At 38.1% G+C, this 27,280-nt stretch overlaps 2 protein-coding genes across 2 annotated transcripts; one reads left to right on the top strand and one right to left on the bottom strand.

Moving 5' to 3' along the window:
- Positions 1-867: 867 nt before the first annotated feature.
- Positions 868-3,120, top strand: LOC114542887 (eukaryotic translation initiation factor 3 subunit M-like; the record flags this gene model as incomplete). Its single annotated transcript, XM_028562268.1, has 9 exons — positions 868-967; positions 1,043-1,172; positions 1,343-1,466; positions 1,567-1,658; positions 2,060-2,243; positions 2,380-2,461; positions 2,529-2,672; positions 2,746-2,806; positions 2,976-3,120. Coding segments are annotated over 9 exons (1,062 nt in total), but the record flags the coding sequence as incomplete, so codon positions are not given.
- Positions 3,121-7,514: 4,394 nt separating this feature from the next.
- LOC114542886 (bromodomain-containing protein DDB_G0280777-like) lies at positions 7,515-10,107 on the bottom strand. Its single transcript, XM_028562267.1, has 4 exons — positions 9,824-10,107; positions 8,382-8,975; positions 7,947-8,153; positions 7,515-7,869 (listed from the first exon to the last, which is right to left on the bottom strand). Exons 1-4 carry the CDS (start codon positions 10,081-10,083, stop codon positions 7,515-7,517), a joined length of 1,416 nt encoding a protein of 471 aa, XP_028418068.1. The 5' UTR covers positions 10,084-10,107.
- Positions 10,108-27,280: the final 17,173 nt, after the last annotated feature.

Here is a 27,280-nt window from a genome sequence, read left to right as displayed (position 1 = left end):
TTCGGCTTGGCAATCTAGCAATGTCATTTATAAAGCTATATTTTCTTGAAAGAACTAATATTTTGCTAAAAAATTTATTTAATGTGTATATATGTGCAACATGACGTACAATACAAACATCCGTTCTAAACACGGGCTCATCTGGGATAGAGAAACGTGTTGATTTTGAAAGAGCGAAGACATTTTGTATTACAGATTGTATTTCTGTATTTTTTTAATCTAAATTTACTATTTATTCTGTGCAAAAACACTTGAAAGAAGAGAAATACACATGGATACTGTGTTGCCTGTATTTCATGGCATAGCTGTACGAGAACAGGTAAGATTTTACTCTGTAGTTTCGCATGGTTTTATATTGGTTTCGGTCATGAGTTTTGCTTGTATCTATTTTAAAAGTAAGTCATCACCATAACTTACAATCGACTCCCACATTCAGATATCTCAGGATTTTAATGTTTTAAAATTTATATGTTCTCTTCTACTTTAATGAGCTTGGAGCACTCTATATTTTGATTTGCATGCAATATACATAATTATATAAATGGAAAGACAGGATAGTAAAATCTATATATATGGATAATAATTATATGGATACCAATTAGTGTTGAAGGATCTTAATTTCCAGTTCAATTCATGCCCATCTGAAATTCAAGCGAGGTGCAGTTAAAAAATTGTGCTAACTTTGTTGTAGGTCCACAGGCAAGAATTAAACATAAGCTTTTGCGATGCTGGTGATTTATAGTGTGTGTATTTATGTAGGATGGTAATGCCTGCTTGATACAGAGTGAAGTGCCACAAAACTTAATTAATTTACCCTCACCTTAATGTCTATTAGGTTGGTGAACTTCGAGCTTATCTTAAATCAACGGTGCAACAATAGAAGATGATGGTCCAGAGGATTTAAGTGAAAATCTTTCAGAAATATTTTCTGTTTGCATTGATGTGATAAAGACATGCAGTGAGGCAGGTAATAGTATTTTAACATCTAGTTATCTTAGGTTGCTCATTATGTTTTAATTTTTCACTATTTATCTTTTTTTAGAGATTGAAGGTTTCCTCAACAGCTTGTTATCATTAATATTTGCACTTACCGAAAAACGTGATGAAGTCATTTGTGCCTTTTTGGAATGTTTGGTTGAAATGACATATCATGCTGAACTAAGACATAGATTGTAGGTCTTATCAATCATTTCAAATGTTCAAGTGCAGAAATAATTATATTAACATACAGTATTTTAAATTGGTAGTAGCAAAGTGGCAGTTGGTCTTAAATCTTGTGTTTAAGACAGTAGCAATCTCTTTGAATATGTTTTAATATAAAATAATATTAATTTAATTGTAGAATGAACCTTTTGTTTTGTGGTTTGAACAAGATGGATCCAATAAGATATAATGTGTATTGCCATCAGCTAGAGTTATCTGCCAACTCTGGTGTTCTTGAATTGGTTAACACAGATATTGATCAAGTGGGTGATTAAATTAAATTAAATGAAAAAATCTAAAATCAATGTTTTTTTCCTAATATATACTTAAAACTTCAATGGTTTATTTAATTATTCTTATTAGGTGAAAATCTGGCTAGCTCAATGGAGTGATGTGGAGAAATCTAGAAAAATTTATCGCCTGCTTCATGACTCATTTGTTGCAAACAAACAAAGGTAAATAGCATAATTATTACTATAATATAATAGTGTGGTTACTATGGTATAACAACTGCCTAAAAAAATTTCATGATGTTTTAACCAAGGATTTGTGTGGTTCCTCCTTCAGTTTTCAATTTTTTTCTTAAAATTCCTTCAAACACTTGTATTTATAATATGCCAAAACGCTTTCTTCTCATTTAATAAACAATGACCAAAAAACGTTTAAGCAAATTTTATAATTTTTAGTCACATGTGAATCAGGTCTTGTTAGATCCCGTTTTGTTTTTGGATTTTTTCCTCAAAATTCCAGCAAATGTAAACAATAAAAAATTTTATTTTCTCAGAATATGTGTTAATGTTCACATGGTAATTAGAAAAATAACATCATGGTTATGGTAACAATTATTATCCCATAGGGACAACGCTGCTTTGGTGATGATAGAATTATTGAAAACATATCCTGAGGATAGCAATGTAGAAGCAAAGGATGATGCAATAAAATGTATTGTATCTTTTATTGACCGACCAAATGTTTGGATCATGGACCATTTGCTAGAACTTGGTCCTGTAAAAAGTCTGAAAGGGGAGTTAATATACCAGGTATTATAATTCTTTTCTGTGATTATAAGTGATATTTACTTATGAAATATAGTAAAGACAGTGACCTGTCCTTTCATCGGCCGTCTCAAGAATTTTAGATAAAAGCAATATAAGGTTTCATTTGATATAATTTCAGATACTAGAAATATTTGTGAGTGGTAATATTCAGGATTATATGAAGTTTTATGAAGATAACTCCAACTTTTTGATGTCTACAGGTATTCTTTGTTTTTTATATTTACACATATTTTCTGTAATGTTGAATGTGATCATTTTTGGGATTAGGTTTGAATCATGAAAGAAATTTAAGAAAAATGCGAATTCTCAGTTTTGTCACATTGGTCAATGAACATGGTGAAATAACATTTGAAGAATTATCCAAAAAGTTGGACATTAATGTTGATGATGTGGAAAGTTTTGTAATTAATGGTATGCTTGTTTTTCAATCAGAAAATATTTTTAAATCTTTCATCATACATCATGTACATACGCTCTTTTTTAGTATTGAAGACAAGGCTTGCTCATGTGAGGATAGATCAAATTGAAAAACAAATTATTACAAGGTAATTTGTAACACTTTTTTCAATTGATCACTAAATACCTATGCTTCTCATAAATAAATATATCCACATGTATAGATATAGCTACTAAGCTGTGTATGTCTGCAGATATATAATTATAAATGTGTTGTTTGCTTTACAAAATATTTGTTTTGTTCTGTACCTAATGTAGTTCTGCAGCGCACAGAACATTCCAAAGGAACCAATGGAGAATATTGCGACAAAAGCTGAAAGAATGGCAAACAAATTTACAATCTGTAGAAAAAACTTTTAGACATATAGTCACTGATGTATCCTCATGGTGCAACAGAACTTAACATGCCTCTTTAGATGTTTATTCATGTAATTTGACTTAAGAAGTAAAACAACAGGTCTTCACTATCGCAATTCTTTCTAATTTTTTTGTGGATTTGACCACAAAGATCTGTCACCACCAGGCCAACCATAGGCGGACCAGGTGTATCACACCTAGAGTGGGCTTCAAAATTCTATTGTTAAGAGTTTTATACAACCAGCCCCTAACCGGGCCCTGGATAGAAAGCTAAACTATATTATATTAAAGCAGCGTTTCTGTTTAGACTATATTAAAGTAAAAAAAATGGCTAAAAGAAATTGCTACCAGGAACCGAGAAAAAAGTTGTTTTAGTTTAGTTTGAAAAGATTAACGCGAAAAGAGAAGGCTTTTATATCAAGCTAAGAAGTAATAGCCATTAATCGCTTCACGGAGCGGAATTTTGCTAATCACTTACAACGGACAATAGAAATATGCAAAACATATTTATTTGGCTAACTTATATGTATTCTGGGCAAATCTGGCATGAGTTAGTTGATTATCTATTGTTGTAAATGCGTTCATTGTCCGTTGGAATTTTCTTTGTCGTTGAAATAATAAAAGGCGGTTGAATCTAGACGAAACTCAGTCTTTGCAGTCTCGAAAAAGAAGCATCAGTCGAAGAAGTTCAGGAAAAGTTGAAAGAGTCTTGCTCAGGTACATGGTGATAGTTAGTTTGAACAGCTGTTGGCTTTTTCTTTGACTTTGTAAATGAATTGACTGATCGCTGTGTTGATTTGAATAGCGTGGGAAGACGTGAGCGAGTGGAGCCATATTCTTGCCGATTATTATTGCTTTATCTTGTATATTTCGATTGAAAATGTCCAATGCAAATGAGCTGTTACTTTAATTTAGTTTTTCCTTGCTTATTTGATTTCAGAACGAACTACGGCGCCGAAAGATGGGGAAGGAGAAACGTAAAGGCTTGCTCGCAGCGAATAATAGGTATTGTTCTATTAATATATGTGTATTTTTCATTTTGCATTTGTGACTTGAAAAAACACGTTGGCACTTTGTTTACGGACAGTGAAGGTGGACGAAACTAGAATAGTTTTGATATATAGAAAGGAATTCGAAGTTTATGACCGTAACTAACTTTCCCGGCTGGCCTATTCGTTTTTCGGACAGGGTTGCCCAAACGCAAAGGGAATGCTCGTTTTCAAAGGGAAAGATGAAACTCAGTGCCTATATAATTATTTGTATTCGTATATGATTGTACTATGCTAGACTTCCCTGTCCTTTTGTTTTACCGAAGTTCTGTTTTTGTAGAACGAAAGAATCGTAAAGAGATGTTGGACATGCCTTGGGACATTTATGCACGCAAATACAAAACTCGATTTCGACAATATGCATGAGTAAAAATTGCATGGAATTTGGCTTTTTTGACTGAGATATAAACTGAACACTCTTCTGTTTACCTCCTTCATTTTCAAGTTTTCCGCCTGTGCATGATTTTTGCATGAAGTCTGGTCGTATCAAGCGCACGCGGAGTGAATACAAGTGATTCTGGGGCCCCAATCACTTGTGTTTTCTCCATCTTGACGACTATGTAGTCCGGACAAAAATATCGCTCAGAGAGCGCCTAAAACATAAAAACATGAAATATGTATTTCTGGAAGGAGATGATAGTCCAGTGTTCTTGTTTTCTTTGTACCAAAACGTGCATGACATTTTGTTTTAAAACGCGCATGACATTTTGTATTAAAACGTGCATGACATTTTATATTAAAACGTGGATGACATTTTGTACTAAAACGTGCATGAAATTTTGTATTAAAACTTGCATGAAATTTTGTACTCAAACGTGCATGACATTTTGTATTCAAACGTGCATGACATTTTGTATTCAAACGTGCATGACATTTTGTATTCAAACGTGCATGATATTTTGTATTAAAACGTGCATGATATTTTGTATTAAAACGTGCATGACATTTTGTTTTAAAACGTGCATGACATTTTGTATTCAAACGTGCATGACATTTTGTATTCAAACGTGCATGATATTTTGTATTAAAACGTGCATGACATTTTGCATTAAAACGTGCATGACATTTTGTATTCGCGTGCGCAATGCGAAGGCCACGAGTGACTTACGTTGGAGTTTTGGAGGTTCGATATAATTTATCCTGAGTGCTTTATACATAAGTGACATTTCTCTCTTGGAAATTATTCATATCATACTTTTGTTGTCAGATGATGACGGATCGTCGCAGGATCAGGAGGATTATCGCAGCATCAGATGTTCAAGAATCGTCGCAGGATCATATGGTATGGTATGGTATGGTATGGTATGGTATGGTATGGTATGGTATGGTATGGTATGGTATGGTATGATATTGCTACCTAAGTGATATTTGTGACTTGAAAATTAATGTCATATCATTTTGATAAAGTATCGTTGCAGGATCAGATGTTGAAGGATCGTCGCAGGATCTGATGATGAAGGATCGTCTCAGGATCAGATGGTGTGGTATGGTATGGTGTGGTATGGTGTGGTATGGTATGGTATGATACTGGTATCTAAGTGATATTTGTGACTTGGAAATTAATATCATATCTTTGTTCTAAAGTATCGTTGCAGGATCAGATGTTAAAGGATCGTCGCTGGACCAGACGGATCGTCGCAGGACCAGACGGATCGTCGCAGGATCAGTGATGAATTAGATGTTGGAGGAGCGTCGCAGGATCAATGATGAATTAGATGTTGGAGGAGCGTCGCAGGATCAGTGATGAATTAGATGTTGGAGGAGCGTCGCAGATCAGTGATGAATTAGATGTTGGAGGAGCGTCGCAGGATCAGTGATGAATTAGATGTTGGAGGAGCGTCGCAGGATCAGTGATGAATTAGATGTTGGAGGACGTCGCAGGATCAGTGATGAATTAGATGTTGGAGGATCGTCGCAGGATCAGACGGTTCGTCGCAGGATCAAGTGGAAGCTGGTTGAGGTATATACTATAGGTATGCATGATTAGTGCATGCTGCATGGCATTGGATCCTCCTGGTGGTCTAACCTAGTATATTCACACATCAAGTGACATTTCAATCTTTTCGACTATGCATGATAACAGGAAATTTCTCACAGCTCTTATGAGGGCATTTTTCGAGTTTTCTCGATAAAAAATTCCTAGTTTTGTCACTTGTGTGAATACGTGTAAAATCCAACGACGTAGCGTCTGCGTATTCATGATGGCTTTAAAGCGTTCAAAAGAAACTAACAAAATGCAATTTGTTAGAGAAAATATCGAATTCGTATTAGCCTAATTTTAGATGAATACGAAGGTAATCGCGAGTACTTATATGATTATATAAGTTCTCTGTTCAGCCTGTTATAATGCGTTTCGAAGGACCGTCCGTCAGTGGCAACAAAAATTATACCTTAGCATGGAATTTTGAAGTTTGAAATGAAAAAATAATGAGTGCTTTGCTGTTTAGACACTAGTACTCTTCTTTTTCCCTTGTTCGTATTAATTTTTGGTTTGCAGTTGTAAGCTTTGAAAATCCGATTAATCCGAACATGAAGGAAATAAACGTAATCTAATCACTTTGACTAACTTGATGAAAATTGTATAAGAGGAAAAAATATACCTCCCATATTGCATTGCATTGATAACTGGACTTGTAGTGGGGGGTATCTCGAGGTATAATGTTTAAACTGTAGGTTTAATATTGTATAGTACTCTCTTGCCTGAAAAGCCAACCCTTTAAAGAAAACCCTTTGCATTTTGACACACTTACTATGTTGTTTTCTTACACGCCCAACCGTCGAGATGCTGTTGAAGAAGAACATAACTGTTTGGAGTGGAGCAACGAAGCAAGTGAAATTCGATACATGTTTACCAAGGTAATTATACGTACGAAAATTTAAAGGTAAGGGGACATTATTGATTAGCTATATTGAGTAAGTTGCATGTTCAGCCCGATTACGTTTATTTCCTTCATATTCGGTCAACCGTAATCCAGAACGTATAAAATAAAAATAAAAACAGTGCATGAGGCTTGTTCTGGTCATCCCACTTGATACTGTCTCCCAGAGAGTTTGATGTGGATGAGCTGTAACTTCCTGAGCTCAATCGTCTTGAGCTACGGGATGATTGGTGACTTCGACCATAATAGTCTTCGCCTCTGCGATAACTGAAAGGGAAATATTGAGAAGGTCGACTTTAGCGCTCGACGAGTGCACAAAAAGTATTGTAAACAACTTTGTCATTCATAACAATACGTTGCAAGCATTATTACTTTTCTTTCAATCATAAACAAATGTAGAACTATAAGCCATGAAAAGCTTTGGATCAGTAAGGACAATATCTATGTCCAATTTGGAATGGAGCCTTGTAATTTGCATCAAATCGTTCTCGAATGCAGTGAAAGTTAAGAACTTACGAATCTTCATAGTCGTAGACCGTTCGTTTCGAGTGACGGTTGTTACTTCGTCGAGCCCGCGAGCTCGATCGTGATGAAACTGAACGTGGAGACTCGGTGCGAGATGATCGTCCTGAACGAGAATCACGCCGCTGTTTACGCCGCTGACTATCACCACTGGACCCGCTAGAGCCAGACTCCCCGCGATGGTAATCCCGATCATAAGAATCACGATAATATTTATCATAATATGCTCGGTCGTTGTAGTCTGTTCGTCTTCTACCCTGGCTCTCTCTTCTTCGCTCACGATTGCGACTTCTTCTCGAGTCAGATCTGTGATATCGTTGATCATCATACTGGCTTTCTCGCCTGCTGCTTAAAACAAATAGTTTGTATGAGAAATACTGTTGTCTGAATTCAAACCACTTCTGCAATAAAACAGCACTTACTTCTCTGCACGGATCCACCGTTCTCTTTTGAAAGACCAGAACCACTTCCTGCTCTCATCATAATATCGATTGCATTCCTCCTCTGAATCAAAATCTTCATACTGTGTATCAGTGTTGCCATGCTGCTGCCATTGATCAGTATCGTTGGTTGAATACTGTAGATTAACATTGCTGCTAACTTGCTGTGGGTATTGCCCGCTAATTTGCCTACAAATGAGAGATTACTTTAGTTGAACACGAGAGGATAATGTGCGATCAATTTGGTGTTTTAACAAATTTCGCCAGTAATTTCATGATCTCGTGAATGTGCTTGCCAGTTCGCCTAAGCAGTCAATTAGTCTTAGTGCAAGAAACATTGGCTTCTACGTGCAATATTGTCTATTACTTTACTACTGCTTTCGGTGGCTTGTAAGGTGGTTTTAAGAACTCATTTACCTTTCCACTTTTTGATGTTGAATATTCTGCTGGTACTCCTGTGCCTGCAACTGTTGTTGCTGCTGCAACTGTTGTTGCTGTTGCAACTGTTGTAGCTGTTGCAAATTATGTTGTTGAGTAAACTGATTCGGTTCAGACCTTTGTCGCTGTACGTTCATGTGTGCTCCTCGCAGGTGCTGATTTTGCGAGCTGACCTCATCTTGAAACAGCATTTGTTCGTACTGTTGTTGCTTGTACTGCAATTGTTGCTGTTGGTATAACAACTGATGCTGTTGCTCTTCACTCGAGGAAACCATACCTTCACTCTGGCCAGAACCATAACCAGCACTGGTAGCAACAGGATGACCAACATGACCATCTGCGCCACCATACTCAGGGACCATTCCCCCACCACTACCTTCACGCATCCGAGCATGCTCGCTCTGAGGCAACCCGGCACGCACTGCAGAGTGGCTGGCGTCAGGGTGCGTGAAGGAGTTCTGGGGGAGACCGGTCATGGTCCCAGAAGTAGGGGCAGTCTGTTGCAAGTGCTGGTCAGGAATCTGGTTTGAGGAAGGAATGTTGTTGACTACAGGCGCTTGGATGACATTTGGCCTAAAAAATTAAAAGTATCAACAGTCTAGTCCGTTAAATTGAAATCTAAATAAATAATTCGCCCCCAAGAAACACCATGAAAACTTTGTACTGAATGGGTTTTAATCCGTTTACGCCGTTTACTAATAGGTTACACTAGCTCTGTTTATATTCATTGGTTATGTACTTGTTAATATCGGTATTACATTTAATTTTTAATGTAATACTTTAATTCTACAACTTGACTCTTAATTTTAAGCTCTTAATGAACGCTTAATTTTAACATGCTTTCTCTTAAGCCAAGAGTCGTCCACGTTGACTCCAACGTTTTAAATGACGGTTAATAAACGCAGGTTACGAAGAATGAATATTAATACCGAAGAAACAAATAATAAAGACAACAAATAGCTAAACAATTTAAAAATTATGAAATGCGTGCACAATAGGGAGATTTAGCATGAGGACGTGAACGTCAAAGACGACGTGAAAATGGCGAGTAAATGGCGTGGCATGTCCATATTTGGGTGCATCACGCCATTTATTCGCCATTTTTACGTCGTCTTTGACGTTCACGTCCTCGTGCTAAATCTCCCTAATGTCTTGTAAAAACCTGCGTCTACCCTGCTGACACTTCTTTCGCTCTCTATACATCCTAGAATTTTATTAATCTTCCTATATTCTTTACTTTAACTAAACAATTACTGAACGATTACTGATATCTCAGATTATTGTTACTTGTTAGATTATGGTTAGTAGTTTGAGATTTTGGACCATCGTGAGACAATAGTTCCTTAGTTTGTCGCGCATTTGAAAACGGATTTCGAACGAGGTTTGAAAAATCACTATTCTTAGTAGAGAACCATACTCACCGTTGGATATTTCCTCGGTTTAGACTAGATGGCTTGTCGATAACATCATGAACAGGGTTTCCACTGGCGAGTTCTTGATTTGAACTTGAAACACCAAGTGAACTTTGGCGACTAAGACTGGATGTTGAGTCACAATCACTTCTCTGCGAAGCAGCTGCTAACAGGGTTTGCTGAGCGGCGCTGGAGGCCACAGGTGGATTTGGCAACTTTGATGGAGTACCACTGAATCGATTACTATTCTGGCGGTTGGCCATGCACATTCATAGCTCTTTGAGAACTGTTGTCGAATCCATGGCGATTAACTTGGTCATGGCTGGAAACTGGAACAAACTGATTTCCACGATTCCCTGTTTGGACAATAAGACCAGGTATGGCCTAATGAGGATCATTGTCCCAGAGAGAAGTATGAATTTTAGCACTTTGAATTAAAGCTTCCTTTTTCTCGCGCTGTACTGGCGAACGAAGCGGAGATTCTAAGTGTCGAACTCTTTCTTCGTAGTCTTGGGAGCTCGGGGAGTTTGGCTTCACTGGCATAAAGGCCGACGGATGCTGGTTCGGGTCGACGGTATCCAGTTGTTGCCTCCCTTTGGTCTCGGACGAAGCAATAGTTGCTTTATTGGTGTTCTGTGGTGCCATACCAACAGGAAACATGGTAACCGAAGGGCCCAAATGTTGACTGGAGTATGGTTGCTGGTTCCCCGATGTTAGGTCATCATTGGAGATGTTGGTGCTTGTGTTAGCCGGAGGTGTATCAAATTTGGGATCACTTGTATTGAGTGAATTCACTCGTTCGTGACCAAATGCCGGAACTTGCTGGTGACCTGACAGTGAATTACCATCACGAGATTCATCGTCACGAGCGGACATGGTGTCCAAGTTAGGTAAACCGGGTTCAAGATTGGCTGAACCGATAGTGCTAGCACCATGGTTACCAAATTGTGCTGACTGATCGTTTGACGATGGGTGAGTATAAAAAATCCCGTTGGACTTTTCACCCACATTTACTGGTCCACCTGTTTGTTGCAATGTTGATGCTTGTTGGGTATTCCGTGGAGTACCGTGAGGATCAATAACGTCCCACTGAGTTGGTTCAGCTTTGACATCGTCGCTTGATGCCTGCGAACCAAATGGCTGAGTAGCCGGTTGCCATGCTGTTTGATGGTTATTGGGCAGTTGCTCTTTACTAGTAAAAGGTACCACGCTGCTTGGTCCCAACTGCGGTGTATCAGGTTGTACAACGTCTGAACGTAAAGCCTGATTATTTCCTCGTTGTTTATAGAAAATCCAGGCTGAGACGCTTCAGAATTAGCGGGATTATCAGACGTGAGGGATGGAGCAAGTTTTCTTTGTGCCAACTGTGCCGCAGATTGGTTCTCAGCGGGTCCTCTGTTGACGTCCCAGCACCAGCTGGTGAAAATAGATAAATTTGATTCTGTGCCAAGAACTTTTGGCCGTCTTCCATAAAGAACCCTTGACTTGGACCGGCAGGTTTAGTGGCTGGCAAAAGATTGTGCCCAGGAGAAAAACGTTCACCAACATTGTTGTTGGTGGTGTTCATCATCTCTAAAGATGGCGGAGGCAAATGTGCCGATTTACATCACGCTTGATATTGGACGGTGGAAATTTGCTTGATTCCCCAAGATCCATTCCCGGTGGGTACAAGGAGCCGCTTTGACCTACTGGTTTGCTGGTTGTTAAACCTGGTGGGTCGAAGCCGGCGTTACACTCTGCGACGATGGACCAGCGGCTTGGTCAATAGCATCATTCACCATTGCTGGTGGATATAGACCAGAAGTTGTAGTTTGAACAGCTGGAAAAGCGTTGTGTTGTGTAGGATATAAATTGCTGGCAAGTTCAACTGGTTGTTTTCCAATTGGATCGTAAGTTTCAACAACGTCTTGGCCTGGTAATGTTTCGCCAGAAGTCTTACTCTGGTTACCCAATACGGTATTGGGTCTAGGAATACCACTGAATGCCATAGCTGAATCAGAAGATACTGTGGCTGTGTCCCCAAGTGAATAATTTTTCTGGTCGAAATCAGGAAAAGTTGAACTCGATGGCGGTGCGTGCAAGTTTTGAGCTGAAGATGCATGGTAGGTGTTTTGGTCTCGACTGGAAGGTGGTTCAACTTGAGATGCTGCCGATTCACTGTGGTCGAAAGGCCATTTCCCTACTTTAGGTTCTTCCTCTGATGCTTCTGTATGCTGAAAAGAATGTTGTGCATCGGTGTTGATCGAAAAACCAGGCACTCCATCTCCTGCTACAAAAGAAGGAAATCTTCGGCTCTCCTCCTGACTAGAACTAAAACCTTTGAAAGGATCTTTCTGGTGCTGCCCGGAAAACAACTGTGACGTTCCACCACCAGGAGTAGATGATTTTGCCACGTTAAACAGGTCGTTTCCAGTATGGGCAGAAGGCTGTTCTGGCAAATTTGACCCGTAAGATGGTGGAGTCAATGTTGCATGGTTCTCAGCATCCGAGAGCTGTTTGGCATGAGGTGTTTCTTTAGTAGTTGAAGCACAAGCTTCACTAAAGAGTTGAGCTGTTGAATATTGCTCCTGTGCCCCATATGATGGTTCTTGCATCGACATTGCGTGGTCTCCTACATTTTGACGTGGATGTGCATACGCGCTCAGATTTGCTGATTCAAAATTTTGAGCGTTTGTCGCTGGCGATACGAAACGTTGCTTGGCTACATTCGATGTTGGTGGCAAGGCCGGGAACGATGTTTGATTCTTGTTAGGCGTAAAGAAACTGTGGTCAACACGATGAAAGGGTGCAGTGCCGGAATCGGATGAACCAAAGCTGTCAAAGAACTCGTGTGCCGACGAGTGTTGATTGTTCGACATCTTATTCTTACAAGGCTGATCTGAGGAGGAGCTGTCTAACAATGTTACTTCGGAGAATAAATCCACCTGACTTGCTTTAATAGCTGCTTGAACTAGGTCTTTAGCAACGGCCCTCAAGATGTATTCGTCTGGTGGAACGGTCGAAGTCGACGTTTTTAATAATAACGCCTGAACTTCTACAAACTTCTTAACTTGAGAGGCAGATGAATCAAAACGCGATATTTGCTCGGATATTAACTCTTCTTTGCTGGTCTCAATAGCTGCTTGAACTAAATCTTTTGCAACGGACCTTAAGATGTTTTCGTCTGGTGGAGGTGTCGAAGTTGGTGATGTTGGTCCAACTTCAACTTCAACTCCTTGAACTAAGTTTTCAACAACTTGTTCAACGACGTATTCGTCTGGTGGAAGGGTTGAAGTTGGTGCTTTAACTTCAACAAATTTCTCAACCTTAACAGTTGTTTTAACTTCCGGAGCTGGTGTCGAAAAATACTTGGCAAGTGGATTGGTTACACCAGTTGCTTCAACAGGATCGTTGGAAAAGGCTTCCAAGATCTTCTTGTTTACTGGGTGACGGTGTTGGAGTAGCCGCTTCCTTTGAGGTAGATGATGTATTTCCTCGCGTTGAAAAATACTTGGCAAGTGGATTGGTTTCACCAGTTTCTTCAACAGGATCGTTGGAAAAGGCTTCAAGATCTTCTTGTTTACTGGGGGTGACGGTGTTGGAGTAGCCGCTTCCTTTGAGGTAGATGATGTATTTCCTCGCGTTGAAAAATACTTGGCAAGTGGATTGGTTTCACCAGTTTCTTCAACAGGATCGTTGGAAAATTCCAAGATCTTCTTGTTTACTGGGGTGACGGTGTTGTCAACCGATGGGTTAGGTTACAGAGTTTTGGTGGTTCACCAAAATCCAAACCACCGTTCTTTGTAACAATTTGATTAACTGGACTTGTGGCAATTGATTGTGAGTTTCCGTTGGATGGTACAGGTCGGTTTGTTGGAAATCTAGCCGGAACTATTTAGGTTTCCTGGGGTTGCTTGGTGGTCTTGGGCAACGTCGGTACCTCCGTCGGACAGTAGTGGCTTCCGGTTCGGTTCTTGCCGATTCGTCGACGCTTAATATTGGCACACTGCGTCGTCGTTCGAAGCGGACTCGTTCAAAGCGGACCTCACACTCCTGTGAAAATAGAGATCTTTAGAGTTGACTACGAGTTGAGTGGAACGACAAGATTCACTCGCAACAACGATACGGGATTCTCCATCATGTTTTCAAATAATCCAAAACTTTATCCCGCGATCTATCCTATCCCAAGGGGCATTACTCACTCGTAATCAACCTAAAGCTCTATATAATATCAACAACACAAGATTTCACTGGTTCACAGTGCGGTATATGTAGCTAAATGTGCTATTCCAATACTGGAATTACTCATCCTTCTCCTAGCATTTAATTTTAAAGAGGAACATTTCTGGCTGGAAGCTACCGCATCAAACCAAGTAGTCAACATTAATCGAACAAAAGAACAATAATAGATCCTTTCACACTGACGTCAAATGGCGTTCATAAACTCTACCAATTGCGCATGCGTGCTAGCTTTCACCGCGGTGTCATGGCCAGTCCACATCAATTAAATAGCGAGTTTAAGATGCACCAAATCTACGACGCGGACGTCACATGAAAAACGTGTGTTAGGAAACCAGTATTAATTTGTTTTACATACGGCTCTGACTTTGTTTATGAAAAAGAGTCTTCGTAGATTTTGTGCATCTCAAACTCGATCACTAATAGCTAAGAAAAAACACGACGCTGTAAAGCAACGGTGAAGAAAGAATAAAGATTCTAGACAAAAAATATCGTTAAGACGTTTGTAAAATACTTGCCTGATGTTGTGCCAAACTTGTCGCTTGTCGATGATCATTGTTGTAATATGTATAAATTGTTATAGTATAGCTACTCACTGTATATGAGCTATTCCGCAATTTGATTGGTCGAGCTATACCCACCGTATATCAGCTCATATACGATGGATAGTAAAACCAAAGAAAAAGCAAAATGGCTGACCGAATTAATTAATTATTATTTTCATGTAAATATGTATTAAATTGTTAATAAACACTTTTGTCGCGCAACAAATGGTATTTGGCTTGTTAGTTATACTAACATTACTTTAAATCGGATTATATTGCTATAGTTGCTGCGATTTTTACTGGATTGTTATAAAGCTTGTATTCTCTGTATCAAATTGTCCAAACCATATTTGCTTGTCTTCACTAGACTAAAGATAGTTGTTATACATGCGCTTTCTCCTCTAAGTATACATGTAGCTACTCACGTTTTCGTATACCACAAATTGTTCTCTTGGATCTGATGTTCTACGAGCGGCATGACTGCGTGAAAAATTGATAAAATACCGTCAGCAAATGTAAGATTGATATTTTGAATTATTTAACTCAATATAGCAGACTGTTGCAATACCTCTACTCATACACCACGCTGACAATGAAGATGTCGAATTTCAGGTATGTCAACATAAACAGATTTGTTCGAAATATGGTCACGGATATAAATTTTAAAATTTACGTTTCTCACACCATATTGCTGGTTAACAACAAATGCGTGAACAGTTTTAATCGAGGTATGATAAGAAGAAAATGGTTCCGACTTGCAGTTGAAGAAACAAAAATCACCAAAGCAAATTATTTTGCCAGAAAAATAGCGATATATAAGCCGAGGTCGCATAACGTTCACGGTAATATTAATCCAATGTAGTTTCTAGGCCTAAACTTACCCTTGGCCTCTCTCAATATCATCAAGATCTAAACGGGCACCATCACTGTTATCACCTGTAATAACGAGAATCTTATAGTTTCCAAGTCAAAAATGTAGAAATAATCTACTGTTTGACTACCTGGGGCCGGTTGTATCAAGCTCGTTTAGCTTAAACTGTGGAGTGTGGACAAGTCAAAATTTAATAACACTCTTAACGTCTCCCTTGAATGAATCAACTTGGATATTATGCACTCAATATGTAGTTGTAAACAGTATCTTTGTATTGAGGTTAAAGACATTTAAATTTTAATCCAGTGTTTTAGTTCATGTGCTTCTGAACGACCGTCCGTTTTAAAACTTTAGAAAATGTTACTTCCATCGGTCCAGAAAATATTCATGAAAAAAGATATTCAACTTCGTAAACAAGTGATTAGAAAAATTAATGTAAAGATTTGCTATAACCCAGCTAGGGTTAATCTAACCAGCTTTTGAACAGCCGATCCCTGTTGTGAAACTGTGGAAATGAAGACAGTATTACTTCACGTCCGCGTCGTAGATTTTGGTGTATCCTAAGGCTCCTATTATGGAATGAGAGCGACGTTTATCTTAACATAGAAATCAAGAGCCATGTTGGTAATTTTTTAGAAAAAAACATGTAAAAAACAATATTTTCAGGAGTAGGAAAAATCGCACGGAGTCGTAGCGTAGCCAATCAGATTGCAGAAATTTTAGTAGTAGTTTTTACTCGTGATAATTAGTCTTGATAATTGTCATGAAAAGACTTGTTTAAACTTTATCTTTTTTGGTGTTTATAATATACTGAGCAAAAATAGGAAATGAAACATAAAAAAACGTAAAAACCGCATGGAGCAAATATTCTTCTGTATATAAATGAAAGCAACCAGCTGCAAGGTTGAGTCAGGAAAAAGACATGCAGAGAGGAAGATTTCGTGAAATGGACGAAGTGAGTTATGGGTATGTACAAAATTCGCCCTGTTTCAAAATTCGTTCCTACGTACAAAAGCGTCGAGTGCTTTCAGAACTTTGCGTGGAAGAAATTTACAAAAATTAAATCAAACAACAGCTGAAGAACATGTTTGTGAGGAAAGCGTTGTTGATTTTTTTGTCAGTGATATCGCGGAGAGCATGATGGAATGACGTGCTCCGGCCAACATAGAAGTTTTAGATTGTGGACTTAGATTGTAGATTCTCGTATTTTAATTTGGCAAATGAATCGTGGTTGTTCTGTAAAACATTTCAAACTTAATTAAGTCTACTAAATATAAAATTGAGAACTGTGATCAAACGCGTGGATAAGGTTTAATAGTTTTTTAAGCTTAGGCCTTTTCTGAGTTTCGACTAAAGGGATTGAATCTAAACGAGAAGATCGCTAATGAAGTTTGCTGAAAACGTTTCGTCTGCTGTTCAAGATGAAATCCAGACCTTGCATCATCCAAACACGACGATTAACGTGAAGTGCACTAGTTACTACGTAATTGATGCCAGAGAATCGATAAAATGCTGTTTGTACGTTTCCTAAATTACGTTCATAATTTGCGTGGAATTCTGAGCTATTAAGATGATGCTTTTCAGAAGCAACGAAGCTGCTAGTGAGTACACGCAGAACTTTAAGAATTGAAGATAGAGTGGCCCGTCTTTTATTACGTCACATGGCAAAAAACAATGCGATGATGGTGGTGGTGGTGGTGGTGGTTGTGGTGGTGGTGTTGGTGTGTTGGTGTTGTGTGGTGTGGTGGAGTTGGTGGTGGTGGTGGTGGTGGTGGTGGTGGTGGATAGACGATGAAAAGTTAGTAACCAGGATAAGTTTACAAGTCTGCGAAATGTAAACAAGATTTCAGCAATGGAAACCATGGAAGCCTGCGTACGGTGAAATATCTCTCATATAACCTTTCTGTACGTCAGAGATGACCATATCCTCAGCCACACCAAGCACCGAAACTATAGATGAGTGATACGAAGATCGTAACACGCTAATTTAGATGCATATAATTTTAGCTCGACAGATGCAGGTGCAAATAACTTCGGGTCATACCGCCTTGCTCAATCACGTGCATTAGAAAGAAACTGGTCTCGATAACACCAGTCTAAGAAGGCAGAGTAATGTGTCTTGATAACACCAGTCTAAGAAGGCAGAGTAATGTGTCTTGATAACACCATCTAAGAAGGCAGAGTAATGTATGATAACACCAGTCTAAGAAGGCAGAGTAATGTGTCTTGATAACACCAGTCTAAGAAGGCAGAGTAATGTGTCTTGATAACACCAGTCTAAGAAGGCAGAGTAATGTGCCTTGATAACACCAGTCTAAGAAGGCAGAGTAATGTGCTTGATAACACCAGTCTAAGAAGGCAGAGTAATGTGTCTTGATAACACCAGTCTAAGAAGGCAGAGTAATGCTTGATAAACACAGTCTAAGAAGGCAGAGTAATGTGCCTTGATAACACCAGTCTAAGAAGGCAGAGTAATGTGTCTTGATAACACAGTCTAAGAAGGCAGAGTAATGTGCTTGATAACACCAGTCTAAGAAGGCAGAGTAATGTGCCTTGATAACACAGTCTAAGAAGGCAGAGTAATGTGTCTTGATAACACCAGTCTAAGAAGGCAGAGTAATGTGTCTTGATAACACCAGTCTAAGAAGGCAGAGTAATGTTGTAACACCAGCTAAGAAGGCAGAGTAATGTGCTTGATAACACCAGACTAAGAAGGCAGAGTAATGTTCTTGAAAACCATGCAGTCTAAGAAGCAGAGTAATGCTTGATAACACCAGCAGTCTAAGAAGAAGTAATGTGCCTTGATAACACCAGTCTAAGAAGGTACAGTACTTACAAATGTTTTAGGGGATTACGTACTGTCACTATTACTGCATCACTACACCAGATACACCCTAAGATTCAGGAGATTATTGTTCAGTGGAAGTGTACTAAAAGCTATGTTGGTCAAATATTTCATTATCGCCCAGTAAGCTTTCAGCACCATAACCATATCAAGAAAAAGTTATTAAAACTATTTTTGCAATGCACTTCCTCTCTTCTTCATGAAGAACACTATCGGAAGCCCAGGCTGAAAGCGAAGCAATATTCCAATGACGAAGTTGAACAGCCTGGTGGGAACTGAGTGTAAGAAAAATACTTCGAAAATACTTAAACACTATCAGAGAGCCAAAATGCAAGAACCAGCGATTGTTCCACTTCGTACCAGTACAAGATACATTTCTGAACAGCAAATACATGAAACTATTGATCAGTTTGAGAGATCGTCTGGACAGTGCTGCTAGGACAAAGCTTTGATTCACGCGAGGAAGATTTCACGCTTAAGAAGCTAGAAAGTTGTTCTGTATGAACGAGGCTAAGATTGAACAACTGAAGAAAATAGAGGAGAAGACGAATAAGATCCTGTCGATTAAGTTTCGAGAAATGTAAAGAAATAAAATAATCTTCGAACAAATCAATATATCAAAGAAAAATATCAGGATCGTAATGAACAATGTAGAAAGGGCAAGTAATCTGGTCGAGTCCATACAATCGCTAGATAAGGAATATGAAGATGCGTTTGAGATATTGGAGTGCTTGCCTGGTGAGAACCACATAGAGTTTGAAAAAGTGAATGCATAGATGTCGCAGGGCAGAGAAGGTAGAAGTTGTGCAAAGATTTCTAGGCTCTGTTAATCACCTCGCCAAACAGGGGCAGATGCACTGTTTACAGGAATACAGCTCGAACCAAAGCAGAGATAGGAGCATTGCTTAGTATTTGTTGTTCCATGATGAAATAAATATCCAAGGTGGGGTATCTATGGTTGTAATCCCCACGGTTCTTCACAAGAAACGACGGAAATCTTGAGTTTTCTGGAACACCTTACGGACAGTATAAATAATAGCCTGATACGAAAGCTGATGTCAATGAGAAACAAGACCAACCAAACCACCAGACCTCCCTTCTTCATGGAGAATACTATGAGAAACGCTGGCTAAAAGCGAGATTAGGAAGATTCAAATGACGACGTTGAACAGTTTGGTGGGAACTGAGTGTAATACTTCGAAAATACTTAAAACACCATCAAAGAACCAAAAAGCAAGAACCAGCCATTTTTCCACTTCGTACTAGTACAAGATATATTTCTGAACAGCAACAACATGAAATTATTGATCAGTTTCAGAGATCATCTGGTTCTTTGCTGCCTGGACAGTGCGACTAGGACCAGGGTTTAATTCACGCGAGGAAGATTGCACGCTTGAGAAAGCTAGAAAGTTAAACGAGGCCACGATTGAACAACTGAAGAAAATAGAGGGAGAGGACGATCAAGAGCCTGACAATTAGGATCGGAGATATGTAAAAAATAGAATAATCGTCCAACAAATCAACATATCAAAGAGTAGATAGCTGGGTCCAAATAAAACAATGTAGTCGTTTCAGATACTGTAGTGCTTGCCAGGTGAGAAACACATCGAGTCTGAAAAAGTGAGTGGATAGATGTGGAAGGGCAGAGAAGGTAGAAGTTGTGCAAAGATTTCTAGGCTCTGTTGATTACCTTTCCAAACCGAGGCTGATATACTGTTACAGGAATGACTTTTAACTAAACCAGAGATAGCAGCATTGCTTAGTATATTTGTTGTTTTATGATGAAATAAGTATCTATGATGGAGTATGGTTTAAGGTTATCATCCCCACGGTTCTTCGCAAGAAACGACGGTAATCTTGAGTTTTCTGGAACACTTTACAGTCAGTATAAATAATAGTCTGATACGAAAGTTGATGTCAATGAGAAACAAGACCAACCAAACAACCAGACCTCCCTTCTTCATGGAGAATACTATGAGAAACGCTGGCTGAAAGCGAGATTAGGAAGATTCAAATGACGACGTTGAACAGTTTGGTGGAAACTGAGTGTAAGAAAATACTTCGAAAATACTTAAAACACTATCAGAGAGCCAAAATGCAAGAACCAGCGATTGTTCCATTCGTACCAGTACAAGATACATTTCTGAACATCAACTACATGAAACTATTGATCAGTTTGAGAGATCGTCTAGTTCTTTGCTACCTGGACAGCGCGGTTAGGACCAAGTTTTAATTCACACATACTGTATGCCTGATATGGGATAAAAAGATGCGTTTCAGATACTGGAGTGCTTGCAAGACACATGACAACCTATATAGATGTGGCAGGGCAAACAAAGGTCTTTAACTGTCAATACTGTTACATTTTCCTAATGCTGACATTGAACAAGACATTCAGGCGGAGCTTAGATTAAAACCAGAAGGACTAATACAAATTTCAATTTTCAATCTTAATTCAAGAGGTAATAGATCAACTAGTCAGAATAACCAACCCTTACAAGGATGGTAAGAAAAATGAAGGAAAAGGATTCATCTTGCAGACCCAAGGATTCATCTTGCAGATCTCGATTTTGATGGCTAATTATTTCACAGAAACTGTAAGCTTCTATCTTATAATCTAGCACAAAAAAGTACCCCTAAAACAGTACTAGTAGCCCCACCCTTTGCAGTAGCACCAGTTACTCAGCGAGGTTTTGCCCTGGTGTTGCCATAGAGGTAGCCTAGTGTGAATGAGAAGCCAACAGTGATAGTCAGCCAGCCAACTCCAAAAAAACATAGTGCAACCCATAAAGATAACAAGGATCAGCAAATGCCAGTGAGATCCAACATTTTGGCTCACCATATACAAAGAATTTGTTCACATTTAGTTTATTTTACTGATTTTTTGCAAGGAAAGATGTTACGCAAAAGAATGAATATATTTTTATAATTTTTCTTGTACGAGATATATCGGACATTGGAAACTAATGTTGGATTTTATATTCTAGAACTGCTTGCCTATATATTATAAGTATTGTATAAACAGCAGGGCAGAAGGTAAACATTAATTTGATGTGGTGTAGATGATTGCTTAAAAGTTTTGAAATGGAATCCTACATGCATTTTTCATGAATTAATGCAGGTACAATTGAAGCTTATCGGGTGTAATTACTGTACAGATATATTCCAAATAATAGTTACGGACCATATTATTATATTTTATCATTGATGAATACACAGAAACTAAATCACATGTCAGAGAGCAGCGTATATCATGTAAATAACTCTCGGAACATTACAACATCCATTAATTTGAGGTGGCAAAAATTTTCTTAAACTTGCTAGACTGTACTTGTGGCATTATTATACACCACATTACACAACTCTTCGCATATTTTCATTTTTTAATCGCGTTTCATTGCAAAAAAAACGACGTACAAACTTAGTAAAACTACCCTACACTTAGGGGCTGTTATTTTATTGGCGTATTTTATTAAATAGATGTTAAAATTTTGATCATATTTAAACGATGTATATTGAAAAAAAAATATTGGCGTATTTTATTAAATAGATGTTAAAATTTTGATCATATTTAAACGATGTATATTGAAAATAAAATATTCTTGCCAACCTTACATAATTATATACTATAAACGTGACCCGAGTGACGTACGTAATGCAGCGCGCGGTCAAAATATATTGAGACTGGCAAGAGTGTCTTGTCTCATCAAAAACCAAAAAACCTGATTGTTGGGCTGCCTATGGTTGATCAGGATTTAAAAGTGATCCGAAAACTATAGCACCACCATTCAATTTATTGAAGACTTTTGAAGTTCCTTTCATTCAATTTATTAAGCTTTTTTTAGGTTAACTTTGTGTTGTATGTTGTGAATCTATTTTTTGTTTTGCTTTGTCGACTTGAGTTGGAATTCATAACATTATATTCGTGTTTTTAATTTTACTGACTGACCTGCATGAGCTTTAAAGGCTTTTTCATATAATTTTTTAATATACGGAAAAAATCCTTTCTTCCCTTCAAATATCGCGTCTTTTACTGTGAATTTGATTAATATTCAAAATGATTCCAAGCATTCAACCACATGAATTCAACTTTCCACTGAAATTTTTTTCGGAAGCGGTTGGCGAAATATTTAAGAAAATTATCGACCGCGCGTACGGGGGGGGGACTGAAAATGACGCCCAAGAAATGCCTTGCCTTCAAGCCCTTCACGTTCGGTTTTAATTTTCGAATAAATCATCCTTCAAAAATTAAGATAGCTGGAAGTTATGAAAATCCGCTCCGCATACAGTCAATACTATGATTAGAAGTTTAGAACAGTGAGAATATAGAATATTCGTCGTTGAATGTTGATGTTTGATGACGCAGCTTAATTACTCATGTTCAATTCATGCTCATTCTCAATTCAGGGCTCTGGGAACTAAATTGCTTTGATTGCACACCACTGATCTATATAATAATATATAGCTCAGTGTTGCACACATGCACGTGCATCTGGAATTTTGAAAACGACAATAAACGTCATCAAGTAAGCAAGAATACGTCATTGATATGGAACGACCGCTCTCAGTGAACGTTTTCGGCAAGCAAGATGAAGCTTTTCTTTTCATAAAAAAATTGCTATTGTAAATACCAGTGTAATTTGACTACATGCATTCACTGTTGGATATATATTATCATAAACCCTAAAGCAGGAAGCCAGTAAAGTACCAACGTTCAACAGATACGACCAAAAAAAGTTTCCATTAAAAAAACAAAACAAATACGCCATAGTTTCAATCGTTTTTACCATATTGCCAATGAGTCTCGATAACATAAAAACTGTTCTCCACCGCTCCCTTTCTTGCCCCAAAGCAAACAAGAAACACACACAAGTTCAGAAAACATTTATTTCTTTAAAAAGTTCCAAGGGCATCACGCTGTCCAGCTTCTGCTTTCCAAAAAACCAAACTTCGGTGAATTCGCGCGACAAGTTACAAAAACTTCACCTACCTTGCGAAATTTCACCATTACGAACATAGAAGTCTTGCATATTTGTTCTATGGTAATTTGATTGGCTAATTTATTTTATTCCATGCAATCCGACTTATCCTATTGGCTGGCATATTTCGTTCCATGCAATCTGATTGGCTAAATCAAACCTAGCTTTAGGTGCGTCAGCGTCAGTTACAAGTGACGAAACAAACAAACACATTGCAACATTCCAGTTTTGTTTGGTGAAATATGATTGGTTGGTTCTTTAAGGTTCCATGCAATATGATTGGCTATTAGCTTTGTAACACGTCACCATGCGCTGTGATTGGTTCTCGAAATTGTTCCAAGCATTTGACTGGCCCATCATTTTGTTCTTTATATTTAATTGCTTGATCAACTTTATTCTAATTAATTTGATTGGCTAATGCAGTAATTAAGCAACGCAAATGTTTCTATTTAATTACTGTCGTCATAAACAATCCAAAAGACAATCCAATGTCTAACCCAAAATAAAAATACAGACTACGCGAAAAAATCCTGCATATTTAATCATTAAAAATTTTAAATGAAGCTCTATGTTGCCGAATACTGAAATAGATTTCACAATTATATACCCTTTGACTGTTTCCGAAAGGGACCGGGTGATTTCATAACCATATGAAAATTATTTGGTTAATTGGTTCCGCTGTTTTTGTTTTTGTTTTTTTTATTTGAAAGATTTTCGCATCGTATTCGTTTGGTTTTATATCCAAGTCTCGCTTTACCGCGGGCGAAATCGCGCTGATTCAAGAATGTGGTTCGATGTCACCCTGTCCCATGAACCCAAGACTATATGATATTAAACTCATTAATAAACTCACCAGTGAGGAGCGTCCATATGTTGGAGGCGAAGGAAGCCAAGTGGTTCATTATATATTTAAAACCGAATATCTTGATATTCGGAAAAATTCATTTTTCTCACTAAAACTCGCGGTAAGAAAAATAAGCGTCTGATACTAATTAAAGCTTTGACATAATGAGATTGTTACGTAACGTAATTGCTTTAATCAATTGGCCACTTAAGGCAGAACGGTGATGTTTTATTAGGTTCTATTTCCGGGGGTTAGAAGTTCGTATATATGTTTCCGTGAGAAACAAATAGAATTTTTACCAGTAAGGTTAGAAGAAAGAAATCTTCTTGCAAAATAATCTGTTTGAATCGAATAGACCTTTTACGTCACAACAACATAGAAGTGAGGTTGATGGAATTTAACGCGATTGCGGCCCTAATGCTTCGTATGTCATATGAGGAGGGGACAGAGAAATTTCATTGACAACACGTTACACCGCACAATTTTGGAAAACAAGACAAGGACGATAATGATTATCGCGCGAACAAGTGGAAAAATACGTTGTTATACATTCGTTTTAGGGCGGGTTTTTTTCACTAAGCGGAAATTTTCAATCGCACAAAATTGTGCGAATTGACCGCAGCGAATTTCCTGGACTGGTCACATTCGAAAAGAAGATCAGGCGAAAAATTTCGTTTGATCAAAAAGTCCAGCCTGGTGGATTGTCGGTGATGACTGGAGAAATAAAGTGCTTTGTTATAATGAATATAAATGTTCTTTGTCGCCGATTACTGACAATACATCGCCAACTGTAGGTGATTAGTGAAAGCCAAGCTTTATGCCTGACACAGGGCCGGATTAATAACCATATGGCAGAAAGGGCGTCCGCCAACGGGCCCCGCGCTTTGGAGGCCCCGCGCTCTTCTCAGTTCTCAGTATTTTTTTTCGGCGCGTGGGGGGACAGAAAGAGGGCCCCAAATAAAATAACGTCATTCCAAAAAGCGAGGCCCCATAAATAAAAATGCCTGTAAAGCTTATATTATAAGCTATTGGAGCAAAATATATAACGCGACGCCTTAGAAATCAAAAGGCGTGGCCCAATAAGGCACCCCTGCAATGCAACGAAATAAAGCTTCTCCCAAGAAAATTGTAGGGTGATGGGAACATTTAGAAATTGAAGACTTGAAGTAAAGGCAGGTCCGCCCAGAGGGCGGGGTTCAAAGGGAACAATTTTCCCGGCGATCCAGGGTTGCAAGGGCCCCAAAAAAGCTACAAGAATGAAATTAAACTGTTGTTGGAAGTATATAGTCCTCTTTCAGAAAACGTTCTTAGGTTATTCATAGTTTAGGTAATGCAATATATATTCCATGTTGCAGAAATCTCACCCCCAAAACGCAGGAAATCGCATTTCCTGCACTCTAAAACTTCAAAATTTTCTTAGAGAGGATACCCCCAAACCCCCTTAATCATCTAACGGTAACTATACGTAGTGGGATAAATGCAGTTTTTTACATTTAGCTTGGGATATTTAACCAGAGCCATCGTTAGTAGTCATTTGCGCGAGAAAAAGAAAACACCACTTGTACCTAGCTGTACCTAGCTGTCTCCTCCCCGTACCCGCTTTCCATTCCTCGCAAATTGAGTATAATGATTTACTGATCAGTCGCTATACTATTATTATTGTCTTTATTGATCGTGAAAAGTGACAACAATTTTCTATATACAATAACTATTTTTTTAAGGTGAAAATACACACGCCTTATAAAAGTATAAATATATCCAAGATACATTTTTATAGATCTGATTTGTGGCTACAAAACTGAGTAACGTGCGTTGGGTAAAACATTTTCGAAAGTCAAAACATCTCGTCCTATATACAAAGGTGTACACATTTGTAGTAATTTCTGATTCTTGATGAATATTTGTATATGCGTATTAAATTTCGACCCGAATAATATAATACTGTTCAAAAAATCATAGAGGAACAAAAATATCAAATATGGAATTTTTTAGTGGCGCAGATCAGGCATATCCTTTGGCCTACATACGCTTTGAGCGCATGAGCAAGCCATTTTGCAGAAGACGTAGACGTAATCGTCGTCGTAGACGTTCTTAACGTGGATAAGTATACCACTTCATGTAAGTACTGCGTACGTGTGCCAAAGCTTGGTTTACACTTGTTTTAAGAACAGAAGATTCCCGCATCATCATGAGTTCATAATTATTATCATTGAAGTAAAAAATAAGGCTTTGTCTGTCGGAAGAATTTCCGTTTCTTGTGTGAGCAAGTTTGGTAATTTCCCAAGGAACTTTTGTGCACAGAAGTTACATGTTGCACTTTTTTCTTGTTTAGGATTAAAAACTGGACACACTGAAGTGCATGGACAACATTAAAGTGATAACCTTTAAATTACTGGCCATCCTTTCCAAAGTTTAACTGTAGAATCATTAAAAATCATGCATTGACTGTACTTGTGTTTGTGTTTTGTTTTTGTGCGTGTGTGTGCGTGCAAGTGAATCAGTGAACAACATTTTTTTATTTTTTCATTTATTTACTTATTTTAACTTCGCCAGTAACATGCATTCATGGCAGGTTTACCACAACAGTGCGGCACCAATTACTGTGGGTCCTATAAATTAATAAGATGTCTGTACTGAATACTGTCAATACACGCTATGAACAATGCCCTTAAACGTGACCTTTTTGCTGGAATAGGCCGAATAGCCTAGTTTACAAATATTAAAATTAACGTTATACATTAAATACATTGAATTTCAGCTGTGTTTCAGTGCTAGCCTATATGCCTGTCCCAGGCTTCAAAGTTGATTTTACTAAGATCAAAAAGTCGTATAGCTATCGTACAAAAGAACACGCAACTAAATAAAAACCTGCTTTAATTCTTAATTCTAACTCTAGTAGTCTAGTAACTATAGTTTTTTGTTGTAATTTATGAATTATTTACTTAACATGGTTAAACATTTTGTATATTTGTGATATTAGATTGATTAATTTATGATTAAATATACGATAATGGAATTTAATTTATGGCAACTTTATAGTAATGTAAAAAGACATCTTTGTAGAATTGTAGGTTTATAATTCTGACAAGGCACGGAGCGAGAGGTCACCAGACGCATTGGCTGGAGCGCTGAGCAAATCATGGGGCTCATGTTGTCGACCAAAC

Source organism: Dendronephthya gigantea, unplaced genomic scaffold (genome assembly GCF_004324835.1).
Source record: "Dendronephthya gigantea isolate DGI-Jeju-01 unplaced genomic scaffold, DenGig_1.0 000410F, whole genome shotgun sequence".
NCBI lineage: Eukaryota > Metazoa > Cnidaria > Anthozoa > Malacalcyonacea > Nephtheidae > Dendronephthya > Dendronephthya gigantea.
This window is presented reverse-complemented; position numbering and strand designations above follow the sequence as displayed.